The sequence below is a fragment of the Mastomys coucha genome, unplaced genomic scaffold, assembly GCF_008632895.1.
Source record: "Mastomys coucha isolate ucsf_1 unplaced genomic scaffold, UCSF_Mcou_1 pScaffold18, whole genome shotgun sequence".
Lineage (NCBI taxonomy): Eukaryota > Metazoa > Chordata > Mammalia > Rodentia > Muridae > Mastomys > Mastomys coucha.
The window spans coordinates 110,815,480-110,839,315 of NW_022196900.1; the positions used below are offsets into that span (position 1 = coordinate 110,815,480).

The 23,836-nt window shown below is 50.2% G+C and overlaps 1 protein-coding gene across 17 annotated transcripts in view; it reads right to left on the reverse strand.

Annotated features, from left to right (window-relative positions):
* The window catches only part of Camta1 (calmodulin binding transcription activator 1), an 858,665-nt gene that overhangs the window by 553,247 nt on the left and 281,582 nt on the right, over positions 1 to 23,836 (reverse strand). For 16 of the 17 annotated variants that reach the window (XM_031379572.1, XM_031379576.1, XM_031379583.1 and 13 more), the window contains one exon: positions 19,854 to 19,921. In XM_031379572.1, the coding sequence (XP_031235432.1) occupies positions 19,854 to 19,921 (68 nt within the window). Of the gene's footprint in view, positions 1 to 17,900; positions 17,926 to 19,853; positions 19,922 to 23,836 lie in introns of those variants that run through there. The other variant, XM_031379591.1, reaches the window with a different exon arrangement.

Consider the following 23,836-nt stretch of genomic DNA (forward strand, 5'->3'; position numbering starts at 1 on the left):
AGACAGTGTCACACCTTGGAAAGAGAGTCCCTGGAGACCTGGGGCCAGCAGGGATGGGTCAGCACTGTGTGTCTCTGATCCCTGTCATAGATCAAGGTCCGGACCAAGCCAGAGGCTGAGTGTGGTGTCCCAAGCCTGTCATCCTAGGTCTCAGAAGACTGGCAGGAGGATAGTGACTTCAAGACCGCACAGGGCCAAACAGCAAGACCCTGTATTGGCCCCCTCCAGGGACCAGCCTCTAGGGGAGGGACACAGGAAGGGAAAACGGAGGTCTCTGAAGCTAACCAAAAGCTACCTAACGTCTGCTCATCATTTATGAAGAGAGGCGTCTAGAGCCCGAGATGGAAGAACGCTCGCTCTTAGGCAACAGCTGGAGATGGCCTTCAGCCAGGCAACCTCAAACAGACCATTCACGCCTCCATCCCCCCTGTAAAGTAGGGAAAGATGGAACCTATATCCTCAGAATCTACAAGTGCAGGAAGTCCTGCAGAAAGCACACCGGCATCCATCGCCCCTGCACTGCCTCCCCCACGTAGCTCTGGCAGGGGCCATAGATACAAACCTAACCTCTGGGTGTGAGGTGCCTTCAGTGAGTTGCTCCCCAGACTGTCTCATTGGTCTGCACCACAGCCCTGAGAGGAGTGAGGTGCTCACTGGTGCTCAGAGGGATGGAGGGGCGTGTGCCTTGCTCCTCTGCTGCTGTGTACACACAGCAAGCGGGGGGTTAGGGGCACTCAGGCCTGTCCCCAAAGTCACCCTTCTTAAAATGACCCTAGACTGCCTGCTCGGAAATGCTCAAAGGGTTTCTGCTTCCCAATAGAAGTCTCCAGAAAAGCCAGGTGGGGGTGCATGCATGCCTGTACCTGAGACGCTGCAACAGGAAGATTGCAAGTTCTAGGCCAACCTAGGCTACATAGGAAGGTCCTAAGAAAGAAGACAAGAGGGGAGGATGAAGGAGAGAGGAAAGGGAAGAAGGAGAAAGAGGGGAGAGGGAAGGAGAGCTGAAACTAGGGAGGGGGAGGGGAGAGGGAATGGGGGAGGGGTAGATGAAGGGAGGGAGAGAGGAGGGGACAGGAGTGGGGAAGGGAAGGGGGGAATGAAAGGCCATAGCCACACTGGAATCCCCTAGAGCCCATCTGTTAGGTCAAAGGGCAAAGGAAGGTTCTGAGGAAGCTTAGGAACCCACTAAGCTAACCCACTGAGCATGGAGGGAGGCATTCTGCATCTCCGTGTGTGGGACAGATTCACGGAGACGGTCAGAGGAGAGTGGATCAGAGCAACGCTAAGAATACTGAGATTAGCCTAAGGACGTGGGTGTCCCCCAGCAACTGAAGAGCAAGAGGACAACGTCCTCCAGCTCCTGCTTCCCCAGCCAGCCCAGCCTTTCAGACTGGAAGTCTAAAAGGAAGCTGTGTAGGTGGAAGCTCCGGCCACCTACACGCAGCACCGCCCACCCCTCAGAGCAGCAATGCACAGTGGCGAGCCAGCAGGAGAGCGTGTGGTGGGCAGGACCTCCGGCTCCCTCAGAAGGACCCTGGGGTCATTTTCTACTGCGAAGAGAGCCATTCCAAGAGTCCAGCCCCACAAGAGGGACAGGGCTGTGCTTCTGAGGCAAGAGAGCAAACTGCCTACCACCCTTGGAACTGCAAGAGTCCAACCCAACTTTGAAAAATGCTCATTCACCTGCCCTGAGGGAGCTTGGCTGTGTGTGAATGTGAAGGGCCTCCCAGGCCGCTGATTAACTGTTACAAGAAGAGCACCCACTCTCCCCTGCAGCGGGCCTGAATAATTCATAGGCTGCATGTTTGAAGGAAGCCTTGCCAGGCAGGGAGCTGAACTGGGTCAGGCTGGCCCAGCCATTCAGCCACTAGGTCATCTTCAAACACAGAGGATAAGCAGTTGCAAGGATTAATTATTGGCTTCTCAACTCTTTCTGAAGCCCGATGGCTAAGGAAAAAAGAGAAGAAAACATCGCAAATTGATGTCTCTTAAACTACCTCTGAAAATTCTAGCCATTCAGAAGGAGGGTTTAAAAGGGGAAGGGGGTAGAAACCCTAACCGGTCGGGGTAAAGAGATACATGGCCCAGGAAAACTGTTCTGCTCCCTGTTAGCCGCATGCCCCCTGGCAGCTTCTGGAAGCCAGTGCTTCTGGAAGCCAGTGCGTGGCGGTATCAAGATTTCCTGAGCAAATTAAGCTATCACCATGAGTCCAGGAGCAAGATCCAGGAAGGAGCTGAATGAATCACTTGAAAGTCAGATAAATTGGAAGCAGAACTGCCCCGGGCTGTAGCTAGCTCATTTCTTCAATGGCCACGGTGCTCTCTCCACCCACCTGAGGCAGGGGTGTTAGGGGCCGAATCTACACAGCTCGAACCAAGCAGTGGGAGGAGGCAGAACTCATTGCTTCTGTCTGGGGATTGGAAGGGTTAGGCCACCAGAGTCCCCAAATTCTAAGGACTCTGCTTTGCCTCTCTGGCCAACAGAAAAATGATTCATCTGCCCATGTTTACCTAGCAACCTGCTAGTTGTCTGGGGTACCATAGTAACCATAGACTGACTGTGTAGACCACCCCAGGCCTGCAAGTGAATTTCCACAGCAGTTGGAGGCTGGCTTCCGAGGCTCACAGGAAAATGGTGTTGTGACCAGTCTGTCTTGGGCACTGGAAGATCAGGCATGTTTGCCACCCTGATTTCATCTAGCCAATGTGTGTGTGTGTGTGTGTGTGTGTGTGTGTGTGTGTGTGTGTGTGTGTAGTATGTGCATGTGCACATATCCTTACGAGTTACATGCCTAAGTGAGGTAGCATATGCACAAACATGTAAAAGTGTGTAGAGGTCCAAGATCAACCTTGAGTGTCACTCCTCAGGCTGATTTCTGAGACAGGGTCTCTCAGCGTGCTTGGCTGAGCTGCCTGGGTAAAGAGCTGGAGACCCTCCAGTCTTGACCTTGATAGCACACGGGGGGCTACAAGATCACATGACCATGCCTTTTTTTTAAAATGAGCTCTCTCTGGGGATTAACTTGGCTCTTCATGCCTGTATAGTATTTTAACAATGACTGAGCCACCTCCCCAGCGCTCCCTCCTCCCCATCCATCCGTAAGAGAAGGAAGTTGAGTCCCAGAGATGGAAACATTGCTCGCTGTGGGCTCTGGGCCAGCTCTACCTGCTTCCCCTCATTGCTCATTGCCTGTCTTTTCCTAACGTATGACGATGACAGGTGAAATCTGAGTGTGTCTCCCTTGTCATCCTACCTGGGACTTACAGGCTGTGTGATCCTTCCCCCGACAGGGATTGGCACCAACAGCCTCCCTGCAGTCAATGTGAGCAGACGTCACTTGGGAGATGATCAGGCAAAGAAACTGGCTTTTGTCTGCCAATTGCTAGGTTGCAGGGCCACATCAGCAAGGGATCGAGGGCAGCTCTGAGCCAGCAGTCAGCAAAGAGCTGGGCCCTCACTCGGACAAACTCAGAGGACCTGAACCCTCCACTCCCATGGGAGCGAGCTTGGAAGTGACCTGGCCTCCACTGGGGCCTCAGATGAGACTGTAATCCCAGACTGTAACCTCACTGCAGTTTTGGGGACCTGAAGTAAATTCGGTAGTTCAGATGTCCAATGATCTTACCCAGCAGGCATGGAGAGAGGATGGGTAAATGCTATTCAAGTCACCAAGCTTTGAGGTGATTTGAAGACAGGTCCAATGGTCAATAAGAGTATATTGGATGGAGAAAGGCAGGCATCTGGGGCTCTAGCACAGCCTGCTGGGCACAGATGCCAGCCTTGACAAGCTCCTCCATTCTGCACACCCATCTGTTGAATGTCGGAACCCAGGCTTTCAGTTTCTTTCTCTTTCCTCCCTTAACCTCATCTCTTATTCCAAGTAAAGATGAATTGCTTTAGGTGGTCAAGAGTATGAGTCTGAGCAGAGGCAAAGGCAAAGTTCAAGGCCAAAGCCAACAAGCTAGCTCAGCATGCCAAAGTGCTTGCCACCAAGCCTGTCAAGGCACCGGCACGGTGTGAGGGCAGACCCCACTCACAAGAAAGGCCAATACTCAAGAAACAGAGGCAGGTAGATATCAATGGGTTAGAAGCCAGCCTGCTCTACATAGAGAGTTCCAGGCCAGTCAAGGAAACATAGTAAGACCTTGTCTCAAATAAATATTTTTAAAGAAAGTTTAAGGACAGCCTAGGCCACATAGGGAGTTCCAGATCAGCCAGAGTTACACAACCATTGAAGGGGGATGAAGAGAGAAAGGGAATATGAGACAGGTACAGAGGGGAGGGGGAGAGAGAGAGAGAAAGATTATATGACAATGTCTTGGGGCCTTTGCCATCATTATGCACAAACCAAGATGCAGGAGCAACACAGCTGTGTGCGTGTATGTTCATGTGTGTGTGTGTGTGTGTGTGTGTGTCCAGAGCCTAGGGCCACTAGGGACTCTGAAAAAAGATCACCAGAGACACACAGCAACACCCACATGGGAAGTGCTGGGTATACCTCCCTCCTCAAAACATTAAGTACCGCCATCCTTTCCACTCTGCAAAAGAGGCAACTGAGGCAGGGCCCGGCTAACTTTCTGCTAATAAATGGATACAGCAGGGGTTCAAGTTAAGAGTCTGGCTCCTGACCACCACAGAGCCGCAGTCTCAGCTCAGCTTTTCTGTGGACTTCATGCTATAGAGTGGGGTGTCTCACTGTGGGCGCCAAGGTCACCTGGGGCCAGGTGATGCTCTGATGTACAGGGCTTCCTTGAGCACTGTAGGATGGTTGTGAGTAGCAAAGCCATGAACAACCAGATGCCAGGAGCACAGACCCTCCCCCATCAGGACAACCCAAGCATGGTCAAATGCCTTGGCAGTGGAAAGAAACCATCCTTGGTTGAGAAGTGCTGCATGGTCCAGGGGTCCTTGGGGTAACCTTCAAATGTTTCCATCCATGTGCCCTAAGCAGCACACAGGCACAAGGACAACAGAGCCTTTTGAAATATATAGATGGGAATCCTGGTGTGGAGAGCTCTCTCACCTCTGGAGTCCGACAATCTGGAATCTTCTCACCGCTAGGGCCTGTGTATGCAGGCCAACAAGTGTATTGCAGTATCTGAGCTTCGAGAGCATCTTTCTGTCAAAGTGAGCCAGTCTGGGGTCAGCCTTGCTTCTTTTCCAGGACCTGCCAGACTCTTGGCAGCCTAGACACAAAGAAGCCATCTGGCCAACGCAGGCCTGCTCCCAGTGTTCTTTTGCGTGGTCCCTGGCTTACAGCCCCTCTCCTCGCATCCCTTGACCTCTAGAACCTTATCATTGATGCCAAAGATACCAATTACCCTGTGGTCTAGGGATGAGAAACGTCCAAATGTCATTCTCCCTGTGCCCATTCAGCACACACTGTCCCCCAGCACAGTCTGTGACCTTCTGATTGCCACTCACCCTCCCCAGTGCTGCTGGGCTGTTTTTTCTGATAAAATCAATGGCAATGGATTGATTGTGGCCCACTTTGCATTCGCTCTCCACTCATGTTCTCTCACACACACCCCACATGCACCACATTTTGTGTGTGTTGTCTAGACTGAGCTCTGGCTATCTCCAGTATGTGTGCCCTGGCTCTCCAAGTAGATTCAGGGCCATGCTATCTTCTTCTGCCACAGCAACCCACGGTGCCCACAGTGGCCCTAGGTTCACAGCAGGCACTCGATAAAGTCTTAGAGATAGGCCACATGTTGTGGGATTATACTTCAGTGTCTCCTTTCCACCCCCATCACAGGCCTGCCCCTGGTGGTTCCAGATTCCTCCCCAGCGGCAGCCACTTCTATCCCTACCATCTTAACTCCTAAATTAGTCAGTCTCCCAAACCAGGAGTAATCCTCAAACCTCCATGTCACAAGAGATTAGGCCACACCTGCCTGCTGGAAGCCTCTTCCCAAGCCAATTAGCAATGGTTTCAAGGAAAGCGGGTTCGCAGGCTTGAGCATCCAGAGCCCTCCTCTGACGCAAAGGCCTAGTGTTGGATCAGTGTCCTGGCAAACAAGCTCCACTGGAAAGTTATAATGAGCAGCTCGGCAGGGTAGAGGCAGCCTGGCCTACTAGATTCCGAACACTCCTGGGGACCCTGCCACTGAGGGTGGGGCGGTGGGTAGAAGTGATTAAAAACCATTAAGAGAGGCACTGGAGTTTTTAAAAAGCACCCCAATAAGAATCAAAGAGGCCTAGGCTCTAGTCCCAGCTTCTGTGGCTAATTAGTGGAGTAGCCTTGGGCAAGCAATGCAAACTGAGCGGCCTCACCTGAACATCATTAAAGAATCTCTCCTTCCTCTCCTCCCTCTCCTCCCTCTCCCTCTTCTCCTCCCTCTCCTCCTTCTCATCCTCTTCCCTCTCCCTCTTCTTCCTCTCTCCCCTCTCCTCTCTCTTGCCCAGTATACTATATCCCACAGGTATTACCTGCTCCTCAGAACTAGGAAGGCTTGAAACCCTAGATTCCGACGGGCTTTGCAAAGTCAGCAGTTTTGGTTTTGCGGGGGCTGTGCTCTTAGCAAATCAACATAAACCAGATCTAAAAGGAATCAGCTTAGCTAGAAGACACAGACAACCAGAAGCTGCCAGTGCCCTGTGCAGAAAGCTCTGATGGGTTAGGGAATCTCTGCACAGGTGCTGGAGAACTTGATGAGGAGCCTACAGCTATTTTCAGACATATGTTAAGGCGATTGTGCTCTCTTGCTCTCCATCGCGCGCGCGCGCACACACACACACACACACACACACACACACACACACACACACTTCTTTCCCGGAATCCAGCCCTCTTCTCATCTGGCCTGGGCTAACACATCATACTGTGATTCTGTAACTTGGGAGAGCTGCGAGCTGCTGAGGCTACGAGAGGCAGGAAGAACCCTAGCCGTGCATGTCATGACTCTGCCTCATCCCGTGTACCTCGATGCGGGTCCTGGTCTGAGGAAGCTCCCAGCAGACCTGGTGAAAATTTCCAAAGCAAAGGTCCTGTGATTTCTGTGAAACAAGAGTGTTCTCCAGAGGAAAGAGCCTGAACCTTCCGACAGGGGTAAACTCACAACACAATGACCTTAACTTAGTAAATTAATTCCAAAGCACAATTGTTTTCAATCCTCATTTAAAATCAGCCTTCGTTAATCTAGATTTAATGACATAGGAAATGGAAATTCCCTTAATAAAATAAGTTATGAATATTTATCATCCCATTTTACCTGAAAATTGAATAATTCATCAATTAACTTTACTATTAATTATTTAATGCAAAATTAATAAACTGAGAAACTCATACGGATCCTCACAGACCCTCTGGCACCAGCTTAGGAAATTAGGCCCTAGAGAAACAGCAGAGCTATGGGGAAATCCCAGCAGACATGGATGGGATGTGGAGCTAAGGCCAGAATCCTTTTAGAAGCCGACCCAAACTGCTTACTCATAAAGCGAGCAGAGAGATTTTATTCCCCAACCTTGGAGTTCTGCACCACAGCCAAACGAGGAAGTGCTCAGAGTCTGGCAGGTCTTTCCAGAACAATCTTCCCAGACATCCTCTCTGTTGTCCATCACAGCATCCATTAGTGGCAACACTCTCAGCAGTGGACCCAGGGGAGAAGGGCTGACCTGGACCCAGGGGAGAAGGCTGTCCTGGCCGGCCAGGTCCACAGTGTGGGGCGCCTCTGCCTGGGCATCACTCAGGATACCCACTTGATGAGGAAAGATGCAAGCAGAGAGGAAGGAAGGAGGTCACCAAAGTCATGGAAGGCAGAGGGTCAGCCTTGGCAGCTGTGACACCCGATCCCCTGAATGTCTGTCCCGCCATGTTCCTGGTTGGTCCTTCTGGTCCTTCTTTAAGTGAGACCACACCATCTCCCACACTGCATCAAGAAGACAGTGCCTCTGTCTTCTCATCCATCATGGATGGTTTCTCTGCTTCCACCTCATCCTTCTCTCTCTCTCTCTCTCTCTCTCTCTCTCTCTCTCTCTCTCTTTCTCTCTTTCTTTCTCTGATGGTTTCTCTGCTTCCACCTCAACCTTCTCTCTCTCTCTCTCTCTCTCTCTCTCTCTCTCTCTCTCTCTCTCTCTCTCTGATGGTTTCTCTGCTTCCACCTCATTCTTCTCTCTCTCTCTGATGGTTTCTCTGCTTCCACCTCATCCTTCTCTCTCTCTCTCTGATGGTTTCTCTGCTTCCACCTCATTCTTCTCTCTCTCTCTCTCTGATGGTTTCTCTGCTTCCACCTCATCCTTCTCTCTCTCTCTCTCTCTCTCTCTCTCTCTCTCTCTCTCTCTTTCTCTATGGTGTGTGTGTGTACATGTATGTGTTCATGTGACTATGTGTGTATAGGTATGTAGGTGCTTAAGCATGTGTGTGAGACTGTGAGCAGACCAGAGGTTGATTCTCTTGGGTGTCTTCCTCTATCTCTCTCCACCATTAGTTTTTGAGACAAGGTCTCTCTGACCCTGGATCTTGCTAATTCAGCTAGATGCTCCGGCCAGTGAGCTCCAGGGATTTTCCCATCTCTACCTCCCGAGCACTGGGATGGCAGGTGTTTGCCACCAGGCCCAACATTTACATGGGTGTTGGGATTCAAAATCAGGTCCCTGTGCTTGCTCAGAGGGACTTTCCTAACTGAGCCATGTCCCCACCCCCAACAGCCACTTCTTGAACCACCCTAGTCAGACTCTCCCCTGGGAGCCTACACACCACACTTACAACCCTCTCAACCCCCCACTCTCACCCCCACATCCCAGTCCCCCACGCATCCCTTCCACTGCCACAACCCCACTATGTCATCTTGCGATAGCTTTTGGTCCAGTCTTACACGCCCTATTTCCTTCATACGGTGGCTCTGTGCAAGCCACACAGCCATGACTAGTGATAATCTGTTCTCCAGTGAGTTCAGACACACACTTCCACACAGGTCTCTACCCCAAGCCTGGCCTCAGGATGGTGGCCTGGCCACCTTTCCCCATCCGCTAGTTTCATGGCTCAGGGGGCACCCCTCCCTGCACTCTCTCTCAGCATCCCACTTCTTAGAAGTCATTCTAGCTTATCCACTGTTCCATCCCAATGCCCAGCACAGCGCACAGCATAGCTACTCAGAGAACTGACTGACGCAATAGAGGAGCGGACGCCAGCCAACAGCCAGCCACCTGAGGTGGGGATTGTGTTCCTCTGGTTCTGGAAGAAAGGGGCTCAGTTTTAATCATAGATGAAGGCGACACCTCCTTCCCCAGACAGAACTGTGTCCAACTCATGACCGGAGGACAGCTCCCTCAATGTCTGTAGGTCAATTGCATCACAGGATCCAGTGACAAGGGAGGCAGAGGGCTGGATCTTACGTGACATGTGCAAGGTTGGCATGTTCACACTGCAGGCTTAAAAACTAAACGATTCGTCTGTTTTCACTCCTCCAAGTTTGCTCTTTGCATAATTTCTGTCTTTCTCTACAACTCTGCCTAGGCTGGTAGCGGACTCGTATAGCTGCTACTTCAGTCTAGGCACCAACCAGCTGCCGTTTCACATACAAACTCAGTTCCACCACAGCCCAATGCCATTCCTACCTAACTGCTGAAAGGAAAACAACCTGGCCCAGGAATTCCTATAGATCCCAGGCAGGAGGCTGCTGGGAAGCCAGAGCGGGCCTTCCAGAAGTTGTGGCCAGCTCCCTGCCCATGGGACTTGTCTCCTCCAGGACCCAGGTCCAGCCCTACCCTGGAGCATCCTTCTCTCCTAGAGAGAGATGCCTCAAAGAGGAGGCCAGAAGCAGCCAGGACATACTTTTTTTCTTTTAGTAGATATTTTCCTTATCTCATGGAAACTCCTCCCAGTTAAATCACAGTGAGGCCAGAAGGATACCTTCTCGGACATCCTTTTATTCACAAGGAGTAGTCACCTCTAGAAGGGTGTGTGTGCGCGCGCGCACATGTGAATGTGTATATACATGTGTACTGTGAATGTGTATGTATTGGGAGTTGTGTGTTTGTGTATATATATATATATATGTATGCATATGTGTTATGTATACACTTGTATGTATGCCTGTGTATTTGTGGTTGTACATACTTAAGCATGTGTGTACTGTGTATGAGCATGTATTGGGTAACTAGGCTTGTGTCTGTACATATATACATGTGTTTTGTATGTGTATGCATATTATGTTGTGTGTGCATGTTTGTGTATGCATGTCTATACACACCTCAATGCATGTATGTATATGTATATATTAGGTATTGGATATTGGTGCAAACATGTGTGCACATGTTGTGCTATATTGTGGCGTGTGGACATCCATGTTTGCACATATCTAGCACACATGAATCAGAAAGCTGTGTGTGCCCGTGTGCTGTGTTTCTCTCTGCATGTGCATATAAGAGAATGCCCACGTATATGCAGGACACACACACTGTGACACTCATGGAAGGAGGGGCATGCACAGCCAGGCTTGAGAATCAGGACTGAGTTCTGCCCTTTGTTTTATTTACCTTGAAGTTTGCAGCTCCATAACAAAAAGACTGTGGGAAAGCTAAGAATAGCAAAGCCAGCAACCCCTCCTGGCCAAAGGAGAGGACCGGGAACCACACTTCCAGGGCATCCAGACCTTTGGTAATTACTCACCACATGGAGACCGAGAGCTTGCCAAGGGCTCATGTGGAGACAGGCTTTCCTACTTTGCATGCAGTGAGCCCAAAGGCCAGGCCACCTCCCTGTACTCAGCAGCAATGTAATAGGTCATCACTGGCTAGGGACACATGACAGATGCCAGTGCAGGCTCACTGCAGAGACACTAGACAACCTTAATTCTCCAGCACAGGATAGAGCAAAGATGCTAAGAAGAGTCTGACAGGCAACAAAGGGGGCCTAGTGACCCCTGGCAGAGCAGGGAAGGGTCCCGGGGCTTGTGTGAATACACTGGAGCTTTGCCAATTCTCAGAACCAGTCCTCACTACCTAGGAGCCAGAAGGCAGCATCACTTGAACAATGTCACATACACATGACATCCACCCAAGTACAACCAAGTCCCTCCCGTGTGAAGATAGAAAGGCCTGAGATGTCCCCTTCAGCTTATATGTCTAGCTCTCGAAATGACCATAGCTGCTCCCTGAGCCCCACAATTCAGGGCCAGGGAGTGGCCACACCACACCACAGCCTTCTGCTAAGGCCAGGTGGGCTATGCCGTTAAGCGTGCTAAGGAACCTAAGCACTGGAGTTCGATAAGCACCTTTTACATCTCCACCTTCACGTACATCGAAGCTCCTCCATCCCACAAGGAAGATGCTGGAGTTGAGGGCACCTTCTGCTTCCTGGAAATGAACTCCAGGAAGCCCAAGTGAGGGGACTGAGAGTTAGGCGCCATCCCTGTGAAGAGGCATACCCTGGAGACAGAAGGCCACCCACTAGCACAGTAAGACAGCCGTACCCCCAGAGTATACAGGACAGTCAGAATATAATGGCCACACCACCAGAAGGGAGGAGAGCACACATGCCGCAAATCTGGAGGTAAGACTCAGGACCAGGAGAGGACGAAGTGTCCACCTGGAGAATCAGGCGTGGGCCAGATGACAGGCATGAGGCTGTGTCTCCTTAGCAGCAGCCTAGAACTTCCTGACAGGCTCATTTATGCACTCACACACTTTAAAGAAAGCTAAGAAAAATAAATGGAGGAGCATGGACAACAGGAGCCAGACGCTAGCCACAGTCTGACTCCAGCAGGCTAGAGATGCAGCCATCAGTGTCTGCAGCAGGCACTAGAGACAGGACCTGGCTCCAAGAAAAGAGGGGGTGTGTGATGAGGCCAACAATCAGTGCTCACACCAAGAGCACTCATAAAACATACATACATATACATACATATACACACACATATATACATACACACATACAGACACACACACACATATATACCCACAACAAACACAGACATACACACATATATACACACATACATGCACACATATACATAAGACACATACATACATACACACATACAGAGAAACACATACACACATATATATGCATACATACATACACAGACACATACATACATACACACAGAGATACACATACATACACACATTTACTCACACATAAACACAGACATATACACATACACACATATACATATACATACATATACACACATAAATGCATAGACACATACATGCATACATACATATATACATATACACATGCACATATACCCACACATAAACACACATATACTCCCACACATAAGCACACACATACACACATACATAAATATACATACACACATATAGATACATATACATAGATACATATACATTGCCACATATACATACAGAAACACATATCCACACATAAACATACATACACACATATACAGAGACACATACATACACATACATAGATATACATACATAAATAAAAGTGTATACATAAACACATATATCCACACACATAAACACATACGCAGATATACACACATGTACATAGATACACATACATAAATAAATATGCACACATAAACACACAAACAATCAGTGCTACCAACTCCACTGCAGGGAGGGACAGCTGAGGACACAGGAAGCTCACCAGTCTTCTGACAGAGCCCAGTGGAGGTGGTGACCTTCCCTGCTGGGCAGCTGGGAGACTCTGTCTCTGTCTTGGCCACTTCAGTAGACCTTGATGGAATTCCTAGGGGCTGGATTCCACATTCCCCTCCCATTTGGCATTCTACAATTCCAAATAAAGACCCAGGATCTGGGAGAGACCCACTCCCACACAGGGCTTAGAGAGGTCCCCAGCACCACAGCAAGCCGCCAGATAGTTTACCAGGATCTAGGTCACAGCTAACCCCTCCACCCCAGAGGACAGGTGCCGCAGGCAGTGAGGAGGTTCCCTGGAGTCCTGAAAGCTCCCAGCACACACACTCCCTGGTGCCCCACTTGCAGCTTGGCTAACGGTGGTATAGTTTGTACTTGTTCATTCACACATGGGAAATGTGTCCAGATGCCTGTGACGAAGCACTTGTAAGCAGGTCTCCATTCTAGTGGAGCATAAAGGCCATCATGTGGGAAGGAATGTTATTCCACTTAGGGTTTAAGGGAAGCCCTGAACTGACCTGCAGCTGGATAGCCATTCAATCAGAACTGGAAAGTTCCCTGGGGGAAGGAGGAGGGAGACTAGAGAGACTAAGGAAGTGAAGGAAACATACAAGTCTCAGGAAGTAAACCAAACTCACAAGGCTTAGGAACTCCTAAAGGTTACAAGACTCACCCGATGACATAAGCAGTAGCAATTAATGGATAGAGGAAAGTCCCCCCATCCCCAGCCAGCCTGCCTGCAAGCCACTCAGAGATCCAGGGACATAACTTCTGTGAGCAGTCAGTACTCCTGTAAGTAACCCCACACATTCCTTAGTTCCTGAAGCTAGACCAGGGCCATATTGTTGCACTGGTCTGTCCTCAGTGACCTGTCTGACTTGGCTAGAAAGTTGTTTACACAATACCTGGGTAAGAAAATGCCCTCCTCACTGGCACCACCCACTGCTCCAACCCACCAACCTTGCTCATCTGATACTGAGGTAGAGCTGCAGCAGCAACATCAAATTTCATAGGCAATGGGTTGGCCGGCTTAGAGCTCACAGCAGCTTCAAGCAGCGTCACAAACGTCACAACAGTACATCTCCAACATATTTTTTTCTTACCCCCCGACTAAGTGAGCACCCCCAAATTGAACCTTCTAGATGCCTCATGTAAGCAGAATTGTGCGGCATTTGTCCCTTTGAACCTGGCCCTGTCACTCAGGTACATGTTGTAGCTAGTCTGTGAGCTCTGCACCTTGCCTGCTCTGAGTCATTTGGAGCATCCTGGTGGAATCTGTGTTGCTTTTATCACTCTGTCTGGTCACTTGGGCATGCTTTCACCAGGAATGAGTCATCACTATCCAACCCAAAGATCTGGTGCTCAAAGGGGCCAGTGGGTCATCTGCTTTGTCATTTACACTGTACTTGAGCAAGGCAACACCAACTTCACAGGACCCGTCAGGCCCCCAAGTCCTCTGCTCCCAGACTGACCCCACCCCTGGTCCCCAACTGCCAGGTCTTCTCCTCCTGCAAGCCACACCCCTGCACTTTAACAGCTGTACACATTGCACACTCCTGTCAAAGTGATGCTTCAGTGCCAAGTCCTTAGGGTACCAAAGAGGCAGCCCAGCCTGGCCCTTAGGAACTTGCCTTCCCACTGGGAGGCAGACTTACAACTCTGGACAGACTGTCATGAAATCCACTGACATGAGCAAAGGAGGCCTTAGGAAGCTAGCAAGAAGCTGGGCTTGGGGCACTTGCCAGACCCAGGGAAGATATCTGACAAGAGATGTGAGACAGAGTAAAGGGGTAAGGAAGATGATGGGGGATGGTGTAGCCTACTCTAACCATGGTGGATGCTTGGAGGTGGGCAGTCAGGGGCATGTTGTGACTGGGAGACAACGCTAGTGAATAAGAACCCTGTCTCCTGGGAAGTCTAAGACTCTTGCGCATTATCTGATGTAAGACAAGGCTGGTAGGAAAGTCAGTGACAAAGCCATACAGCCGTAAGCAGGAGCATGTGGAGACATCTCAGTGCCCTGCACATGGTAAGGGCAGGAAGTTCTAAGCCTTCAGAAAGTAGAAGACAGAGATCCAGACAGAGCTCACAACAGAGGTCCAGAGAGTGACCAGTCAGAGTCAGGGAGCCAAAGCAGAGCCACGGGGAAGAGCAAGAGCAGAACCACAGGGGAGAACAAGACCAGGCCACGGGGAAGAGCAAGAGCAGAGCCGTGGGGAAGAGCAAGAGCAGAGCCACGGGGAAGAGCAAGACCGGGCCGTGGGGAAGAGCAAGACCGGGCCATGGGGAAGAGCAAGAGCAGAGCCACGGGGAAGAGCAAGACCGGGCCACGGGAGAGAGCAAGAGCAGAGCCACGGGGGAGAGCAAGACCGGGCCATGGGGGAGAGCAAGAGCAGAGCCGTGGGGAAGAGCAAGAGCAGAGCCACGGGGAAGAGCAAGAGCAGAGCCACGGAGGAGAGCAAGACCGGGCCATGGGGGAGAGCAAGACCGGGCCACGGGAGAGAGCAAGAGCAGAGCCACGGGGGAGAGCAAGAGCAGAGCCACGGGGGAGAGCAAGAGCAGAGCCACGGGAGAGAGCAAGAGCAGAGCCACGGGGGAGAGCAAGACCAGGCAGGGCTAAACTGGGTCTTTGAAAATGAAGTAGCTCTTGGGAGAACCCAGGACATCAGATGATGCAAACCAGATATGACTCAGGGAGAGAGGTGGACGGAAGCTGAGGTAACGATAGGACATCCAGTGGCTCTGGAGAGAGGTTCCTGTCAGGGAAGCTTCAGAGGAGGAGGCTCATTCAAGACAGAATGTCTGCCCATCATTAGGGGTGAGGAAAAGCTGGTCTAAGGTCAAGAGAACCTGAAAGGATAAGAGGAGCCCCCGGAACCCCGACATTCTCCTGAGGAGCCCCCAGAACCCTGACATTCTCCCGAGGAGCCCCCGGAACCCTGACATTCTCCTGAGGAGCCCCCGGAACCCCGACATTCTCCTGAGGAGCCCCCGGAACCCTGACATTCTCCTGAGGAGCCCCCGGAACTCTGACATTCTCCTATCTCTCTCATCTCCCTGTCTTTCGTCTTTCTGTTCAGAGTTTTACTGCTTACTGACCAAAAGCATTTAGTGTTCATTATAGGAAAATTCTATTACTAGGCCCCTCTGTGTCGGTGTGAAGGTGCTATCTATATCAATCCAATTAATTAATTAGATAACGAATGGAGTTTTCCAGCTCTCTTCTCGCCAGCATAAATAGGATTCCTGGGAAGAGATGACTCTCACTTCGATCTCAAGCCTCGTCCACCCTGGCTCACAGGGAAGGCTTTAGACTTCCCAGGGAATAGGAAATAAATTACCAGTGTTTCTAAACCATGCTCTGATCAGCCATATTCCACACCCAATGCTCTGCAGTGCCTGCTCCCAGCATGCTGGCTCTGCACTGCCTGCACCTCAGAGTGGGAATCGGAAAATCCGGCCCAAGGAACACTCAGGTGGCCCACCTGGCTGGCACATTCAAGCCACACTGGCCCACAGAGGCGGCCCTAATGGCACCCAACATCTCCCAGCTGCTACTGAGGGACAGTAGAACAATTTCCCTGGCCGTCTTCTTACTCCTTGCCACCATGAACTATGTCAAGAGGAGATGAGGAGCTATATTCCTGGGTTCAAATTTCAGTTCTAATGCCAAGCCTTGGACGTCCTGTAGTCTTGCAGCCTTTTCTCTGCTTGGCAGAGCTGTGGTACAGGTTTTAAGACTCGTGTGTGTGTGTGTGTGTGTGTGTGTGTGTGTGTGTGTGTGTGTGTGTGTGTGTGAGAGAGAGAGAGAGAGAGAGAGAGAGAGAGAGAGAGAGAGAGAGAGAGAGAGAGAGAGAGAGAGCTCACAGGATGTCAGATCCTCTGGCGCTATAATCACAGGTGGTTGTGAGTTATCCGGTGGAAGAACAGAAAGTGCTCTTAACCTCTGAGCCATCCCCTCAGCCATGGTATAAATTCTAAAACACAGTACCGAATCCATAGCAAATGCTGAAGAGTGAAGAGGTGGTGTGCTGGCAGTCCTGAGGCAAGATATGTACAGAAAGAGTGAGATGGAGCGAGTCCAGGGCTTCTGTTTCACATCACCCAGAGCTCTGCCTCTTACCCATTCTGTTCATCTCACTTGCACTTGGAGGGGATGCATCAGGCATTTGGGTTACCCAAGAACAAAGGCACCTGAGAAAACCTCCATGCACACGTGGGTTAAAAAACTGTGACATGGCACCAAGCACCAGGAAGGGGTAAGGGGCCTCTCTGGATGGGTGTGGCTGGTATTTGAAAGAGACCACAAAGAGGAAGAGGATACCCAATCTAAAGCCTGAAGGAGGTGGAGGTTAGCACTCTGGACAGAGGGAGGACTCTACTCAAAGTCATGAATCCACCTGGCAGGGTGGGGAGGGCGGAGGCCCTTCAGTCTCCAAATGATGTCATGATCCCGCTGAACACATAGCCAGGGCCAAATAAAGATGGCCCCAAGGTTAAGTTTCAGGCTTAAGATCCCAACTCCTTATAACACAATAGGGGCCATTTGAGCATTCCTCGCTGAGCCCTGTGGCAGCCACATGCTACCCTGAGACCCTCAGCCCTGGGAGCACCCTGGAAACACACCTTGTTATGAACAGGTATAAGGGGCTTCCGGGGCCTTCTCTATAATTGGGTTGAGATCTGATCTGAGCAAGGGCGATACTTGTCCCTAATGCCCCCAGCATGCCTCATGCCTCAGAGGCAGATGTGGGTCCCTCTGCAGTTCCTATACCAACATCTATATGTGGACTGATTACAACAATTAATTTAATAAGGATTCTTCCACACAAACAATGTATCATTTTATTAGCAAACTCTATAAATGTCAACGGTGCAATTCATTCTTATTAATTTTCTAAAATGAAATTAACAGTAGCTGCAGACAGAACTTGTATTGCCTTCCCATGCAGCAGAGTATTGGTACCATTAATTCCCTAATACCAGGAGGCTGGCTTGTCGGGACTCAGCAGTTAACCGCACCAATTAATTTCAATACTGGAAATGGTGGAGGAGGGGGATCCATCCCAACTCAACAACTAATTGAGGAAGGTCCTTGAACAACCGGGGCAACTTGTCCTTCTCCAGGGACCAGCAGCTTTCAAGCGTAAACACAGAGCGTGCATGAGAATGTAACAGGAGTCCACATGTTCACTCTGCCTGGAGGGAAGAAGTTCAGACCACCAGAGCCTGAAGGAAATCCACTCGATGCCTCATGCCTCTGGGGTCCAGGCCTCCAGCAGACTGGGGGACGTGGCTCACAGGCAAGAGCAGCAACGGCCTGGGAAGGGCATGGTCATTCACACCTGCAAAGCAGGTGACAGAGGTTATGTCCCCTGTGGTGCTCTTGAGGACCCAGGGAAGACAGGACAGGAACTCTACTTCTAATAAAGAGGAAAAGGGGGCTGGGGGAGGAGGCTGGGCATGGTGCACACCTGTAATCCTAACAGTTGGGTATCCAAAGAAGAAGAGGAGAGGGGAGGAGGGGAAGGGAGTGAAGGAAGGAAGGAAAGACGGAAGGAAAGACGGAAGGAGCAATATGGTGCTTTTTAAGGAGTTTAAGATTTTCATACAATTGTCATAATGCTATGAGTGACAGATCCATGGAACCCTTATTCCATCGCCCATGCGCTTATCCCTGTCCCTCATGACAAGAATCCCTTGATCCATTATGCTCCAAAATGTCACCGAGTTCAGTGTGACTAGAAGATAACTCCTCCTCTCAATCGATCCCCAATCTCCTGGACTTAAACGTGAGAGAGAGCTCCAGCCTTGCTATGTTCTAAAGCACCGTAGTCACAGCATGCATGCGTGCGTGCGTGCGTGCGTGCATGTGTGCTGCGTAAAACCCACCACGTTCTGGAGCACTTCACCCGGGCTCGTAAATAGTTCTTTTCTCCAACTTGGATTCAAGAAGCATGTTAGTAACCTGATAGAGTCTAGAATCACCTAGGAGAAAGCTGTGTGTATGCTTCTTAGCAGTTCCTATGGTAAGTTAACCGCAGAGAGAAGGCACGCCTTAACTGTGGGTGGTACCATCCCAAGGGTTGGAATCCTTGACTTGAACAAGACGTGAGCTGTTCGTCTCTCTCTGCATCCTGACTCCAGGCTCATTGCACCCCAGTGGCTTCCCCCTCCTGCCGCCATGCCTGTCTTGCCCGGATGAGCTGTTTAACCTTAGGCCTTGAGCCAAAGTAAGCCTTGGCTTTTTAAAGTTGGGTTTCCAGCAGGGGCTTTGTCCCAGCAATAAGAAAATGAATAACTACACCCGTCACAGGAGGAACAGTCAAAAGCCAGAACCCATTCGCCCACAGCTCGGGACGGACTGACAGGCCACACGCAGGACCAGTGGTGTGCAGAATGCATCTCATCCTAATCCTGGTTCCAGTTGACAATGTCCACACGTCACAGACTGAGAATTCCACTTCTTAGACTCAGCACTGCAGTCAGAGCGCTGCAGGCCACCTTCCAGAAAATGTGAGCCCCTGGCCCTGTCACTGCTAATAGAAACGTCCTAGCAATTGGAAGAGAGTGGCTGCCCATCTCCGATGGTTTAGCATGAAACATATCAAAAAATAAAAACGTAAAAGAGTTGCGCAGGAAATAAGAAGCTGTCTTTAAAATGAGCCCCAAATCCCAGGCTCGCCATCTCTCACCTATAATCACATCATTTCCGTGCACAAGACACGGGTCAGCTACATTTCAACAATTCCGTCGAGTCCCGGGTGGCAAGAGAAGTTAAGTGTTTGTGGCAGTTAGTGGGTTCAAGGACATTTACTGCGTAATATTTAGCCATTGCTTCTGATTTGGGAGCGCTCCCTCCCAGCAGCCAGGGTAACCCGACTTTATTGATGTATAAAACACACTGAGGTCCAGGCGCAGTTAAGTTAGTTTTCCTTTTCAAAAAGTATCTGCTACTGATGGCAGGTGGGAACTTTCCCAAAAATAAATTGCCCCCTGCCCTGCACCTGTCTGATAAGGTTCTGAGTGCCTGGCTGAAGGATGGAGCCCAGAGCCATCCTGCAAAAAGCCCCGACAGCTGTTGCCTCCTCATTGCGTTCACTACCCGCGTCTTGGACCAATTAATGAGTGCTCCCCTTCACAGGCCATTGAGCACAACATGGCCCTGTCAACTCGTTACCCTGCCTTGAGTGGCTGGATCCTGTAATCCACAAAAATCAATCATCTATTCTCACCATATAGAGTTGGAAAACTGCGATGGCTAGGACGTTACCTTGTCTTAGGGGATGTGGTTAGCCATTCTTCGTGTTTCTCAAATGTTATTAAATAAGCCGCAATTTCCTGAAACAGAAAAAATAAAAAGATAATGATAACAATTAGCTCATGTTGGACCCTGAGAAGCAGAAGAAAAAAAAGTTGTTATTTCCCCCCCACCGACCCCCACCCCCAGCTGCTGTGCATCTTGGCTAGGCTGGAACTCGGACTTTTCTAGAAAAACGTTGACCCGGACTCAGCTTCTCTTTTGCTTCTCTGATCCCCTTCCACTCATCCAGCCACACAATCACCATCAAAGCCTGGGGATCAGAGGAGGAGTCAGTGGCAAGGACAAGAATATTTCTCTGTGGAAAGAAAACATCAGAAACCTTTGAGGCCCCAAATGCCATTCATCGGAGGGAAGGAAGCACAGGCCAACAACGGGGCTTGGCGTACACTCCAAGTCTCTGAAACAGGATGTCTGTCAGCTTCCTCGTCAAAAAGGTGCACCCTCTCAGCTTGATTCCCAACCCCCACCCTGGAGCCAAGTCACAGAGAGACTGAGAGACAGAGACAGACAGACAGACAGACAGACAGACAGGGAGGAAGGGAAAGAGGGGGGTGAGAGAGAGAGAAAGAGAAAGAGAGAAGAGAGAGCGAGAGCGCCTTTCCCACTGTTAGCTTGATCTATTCAGCAGAGTCTCAGAGAAGAGCAAAGTCAGCTGAGTTTCAGGCAAAGACTGAGAAGATGTGGGCACCTGAAGGTAAATTAAATATTTATAAAGACAACAACATCATCACAGATAGAAATGCTGATTTATTAATAATTTCTACAAGAAGCCAGAGAGAGAGTCACTAGCGTAAGTCATTGCCCCATCTCTTAGGCATGACATGGCCCATTACTTCCAGATCCAAACAGATCTGCTAACATGAAATTGGCTGGGATTGTAAGTTAATTAAGGTTGGGTTGGTACACATTTCCCTTGATCTTGGTGGCAATATGACACAGAGATTGCTGCTGTGGGCTGTCAAGGAAATGCAGAGCACTGGGTTGGGCTCCCTTTCAGCTCCTGCTGCAGCCGAAGCTGCTCCAAGCTCCTCAGAGCAGAGCAGGCTGTCTGCCCAGAGGCCAGGAGCATCTTGAGTTTAGGCATAATGGATCTGAGCCCTGTGACCAGCAATGGCCCACATCCGCTTGGGGGAGAAGGAAGAGACGCAGGTCAGTTACAGGTAAGAAATATGACGTGCCATGCTGTGAAGACCACCAGTCCAGTGAAGCCCAAGACCTTCTGTGATCAAAGCTGTCCTAGTTAGGGTTTCACTGCTGTGAAGACACACCACGACCAAGACAACTCTTCTAAGGGCAACCTTTAATTGGGGCTGGCTTGCAGGTTCACAGGTTCAGTCCATTAGCATCATGGTAGGAAGCATGACAGTCTTTAGGCAGACACGGTGCAGGAAGAGCTGAGAGTTCTATATCTTGATCCAAAGGCAGCCAGGAGAGTCTCCCAGGCGGCTAAGAGAAGGGTCTCCAAATCCACCCCCAAATGATACACTTCCCCCAACAAGGCCACACCTACTCCAACAAGGCCACAACCCCTAATAGTGCCACTCCCTGGGCCAAGCATATTCAAACCACCACAATAGTAAATTTCTATTGTCACTCATATTGGAAACCAGAGCCCAAGCCAGTACAGCCTGGAAGACTGTATCCTACAGAAAAACCTCAAGAAGCAGCAAGTAATGACAGAGGCAACTTCTGCTTTGTCCAAGTTCCTACCATTGATTTTTAGCTAAAGAAAGAATGAGTCCCTGCACCTTTTGACATTTGTCTCCTCTCCTGGGGAAAAATCCTTCCCTGAGCTCTCAGCATAGGTCAATAACCACATGCCCAGGCCAGCCCCGCTTCTCTGGCCCCACCTTCCACTCTCCCACGGCACCTTCTTCGGTGTGCAGGATTCATCACCGCATGTCCTAATTGCTGGTTTACTCAGGCAGCATTCCCATAGGACCATGCAAGAGTAAGGGCTGTGTCATCGCAAATACATTCACAGGACTTAATGGTGTCCTGGAGCATAGGGGGAAACCTGCAAAAACGTCTATTAGATGCAGGATGAGTGGGTAGGGTAGATGGGTAGGTGAACATGTGGGTGGGTAGATAGACCGGAAGGTAGATGATGAGATGAGTAGGTGGGTGGCCAGATGCACAGGTGGATGGAAAAGTAGATGGGTGGGCAGGGAGATGGATACATAGGTGTGGGGGCACGGAGATGAGTACATAGATGTTCGGGCAGGGAGATGGATGCATACATGGGCTGGCAGGTGCATGAATAGATGGGTGGATGGTTGTGAGGGTGGGCGGGCTGATGTGTAGGTGGATGGGGGAGAGAAGGGTGGACACTCTAATTAAATATGGATTTGTAAGTGAAATGCATACATGTCTTTGTGTGTAGTGCTCCACGTGTTTGGTAGTAAATGTGTGTGTGTGTGTGTGTGTGTGTGTGTGTGTGTGTGTGTGTGTGTGTGTGTGTATGTGTGTGTGAAATCTATGACTAGAGATAGTTGACTATCTGGAATAAGGCTTCACAGTTACTTCATTATCTGAGTTACCACAGAAAGGCAGCTTAGTATCATTGCAAGGTGCCTACCTGCTGCTGTAAGCAACTAGACCTGGCCTCCAGTCTGCCAAAGGGCAGCTGCCTCACCGTAATCACACGACTTCATCCATCCAGACCTCAGAGCCCTCACACAGAGGGAATCATCACCTCCAGGGGCAACTATAGAAATGTTAACCCTTAAATCACAGACAGCCACGGTTGTGTCCATGGACGGAAACTTCCATGTTAAGTATTACATGTTGTGGGCTACGTGTCTAGGAGTCCCTAAGGGTATATAGCAGGTGACAAGATAGTCCAGGCCACTGCTGGGCTTACAGACATCTCTCCCTAGCCTCTGCCCCTGACAACCGACTCTCCCACATTGACGCTTACATGAATGGTAACGCCAAGGTGAGAGTTCAGAGTTGCTGGTGTCAGCCTTCACAAGCAAACATTGCATCCCATTCAGTTTTATAAGATGCTGAGGGCAGGCCACGGCCACCACACCCATGGTCAGCCACGTGTTAGGTGCCGGCTCTCTGCCATAACTTTAGCAGACTCGATTTCCAGAGGAAGCTGCCCTATGGTGGCTGCCCCATGTGCTAGCTAGTTTTGTGTCAACTTGACACAAGCTGAAGTCATTTGGGAAGAGGGAGCCCCAAGTAAGAAAATGTCCCTACTAGGTTGGCCAAAGGGCAAGCCTATGGCACATTTTCTTGACTGATGTGAGAGGGTCCAGTTCACTGTGCAGTGCCAGTCCTGGGCTGGTGGTCCTGGGCACTATAAGAAAGCAGACTTCACAAGCCACAGGGAGCGAGTGAGTCAGTAAGTAGCATTCCTTCATGGTCTCTGCTTCAGTTTCTGCCTCCAGGTTTCTGCTGTGACGGCCCTGGGTGATGGACTTTGACATGGAACTGTAAGCAAAACTAAACCCTTCCCTCCTCAAGCCTGAGGGAACATTATAGTGGTAATGTTTTATCACAGTGATAGGAACCCCAACTAAGACACCCCAGATCCCTGCTCTATCCAAGGATCACACCCCAGTGACTCTAAAGATGAGGGGCACTACATACTAATACTCTTGTACCTCTCACCCTACTCCACAGACCCAAAGACCCACACACCCTTGGACCCACTGACCCAAAGACCTACAGACCCATGGACCCACTGACCCACAGACCCATGGATCCAAAGACCTATAGACCCATGGACCTGTGAACCCACAGACAGACCTCCAGACCCGCAGACCCACAGACAGACCCACAGACCCACAGACATTCACAAACATTCTTACACCCACATCCATCACAGCCTGGCAGGGTTTCCCACTGCTGTTGTCCCCCAAAGAGGAAAACTTCTCTGGACCCTTGCTGCAGTGAAGTCGCTTACTAAGCACCTACTGTGT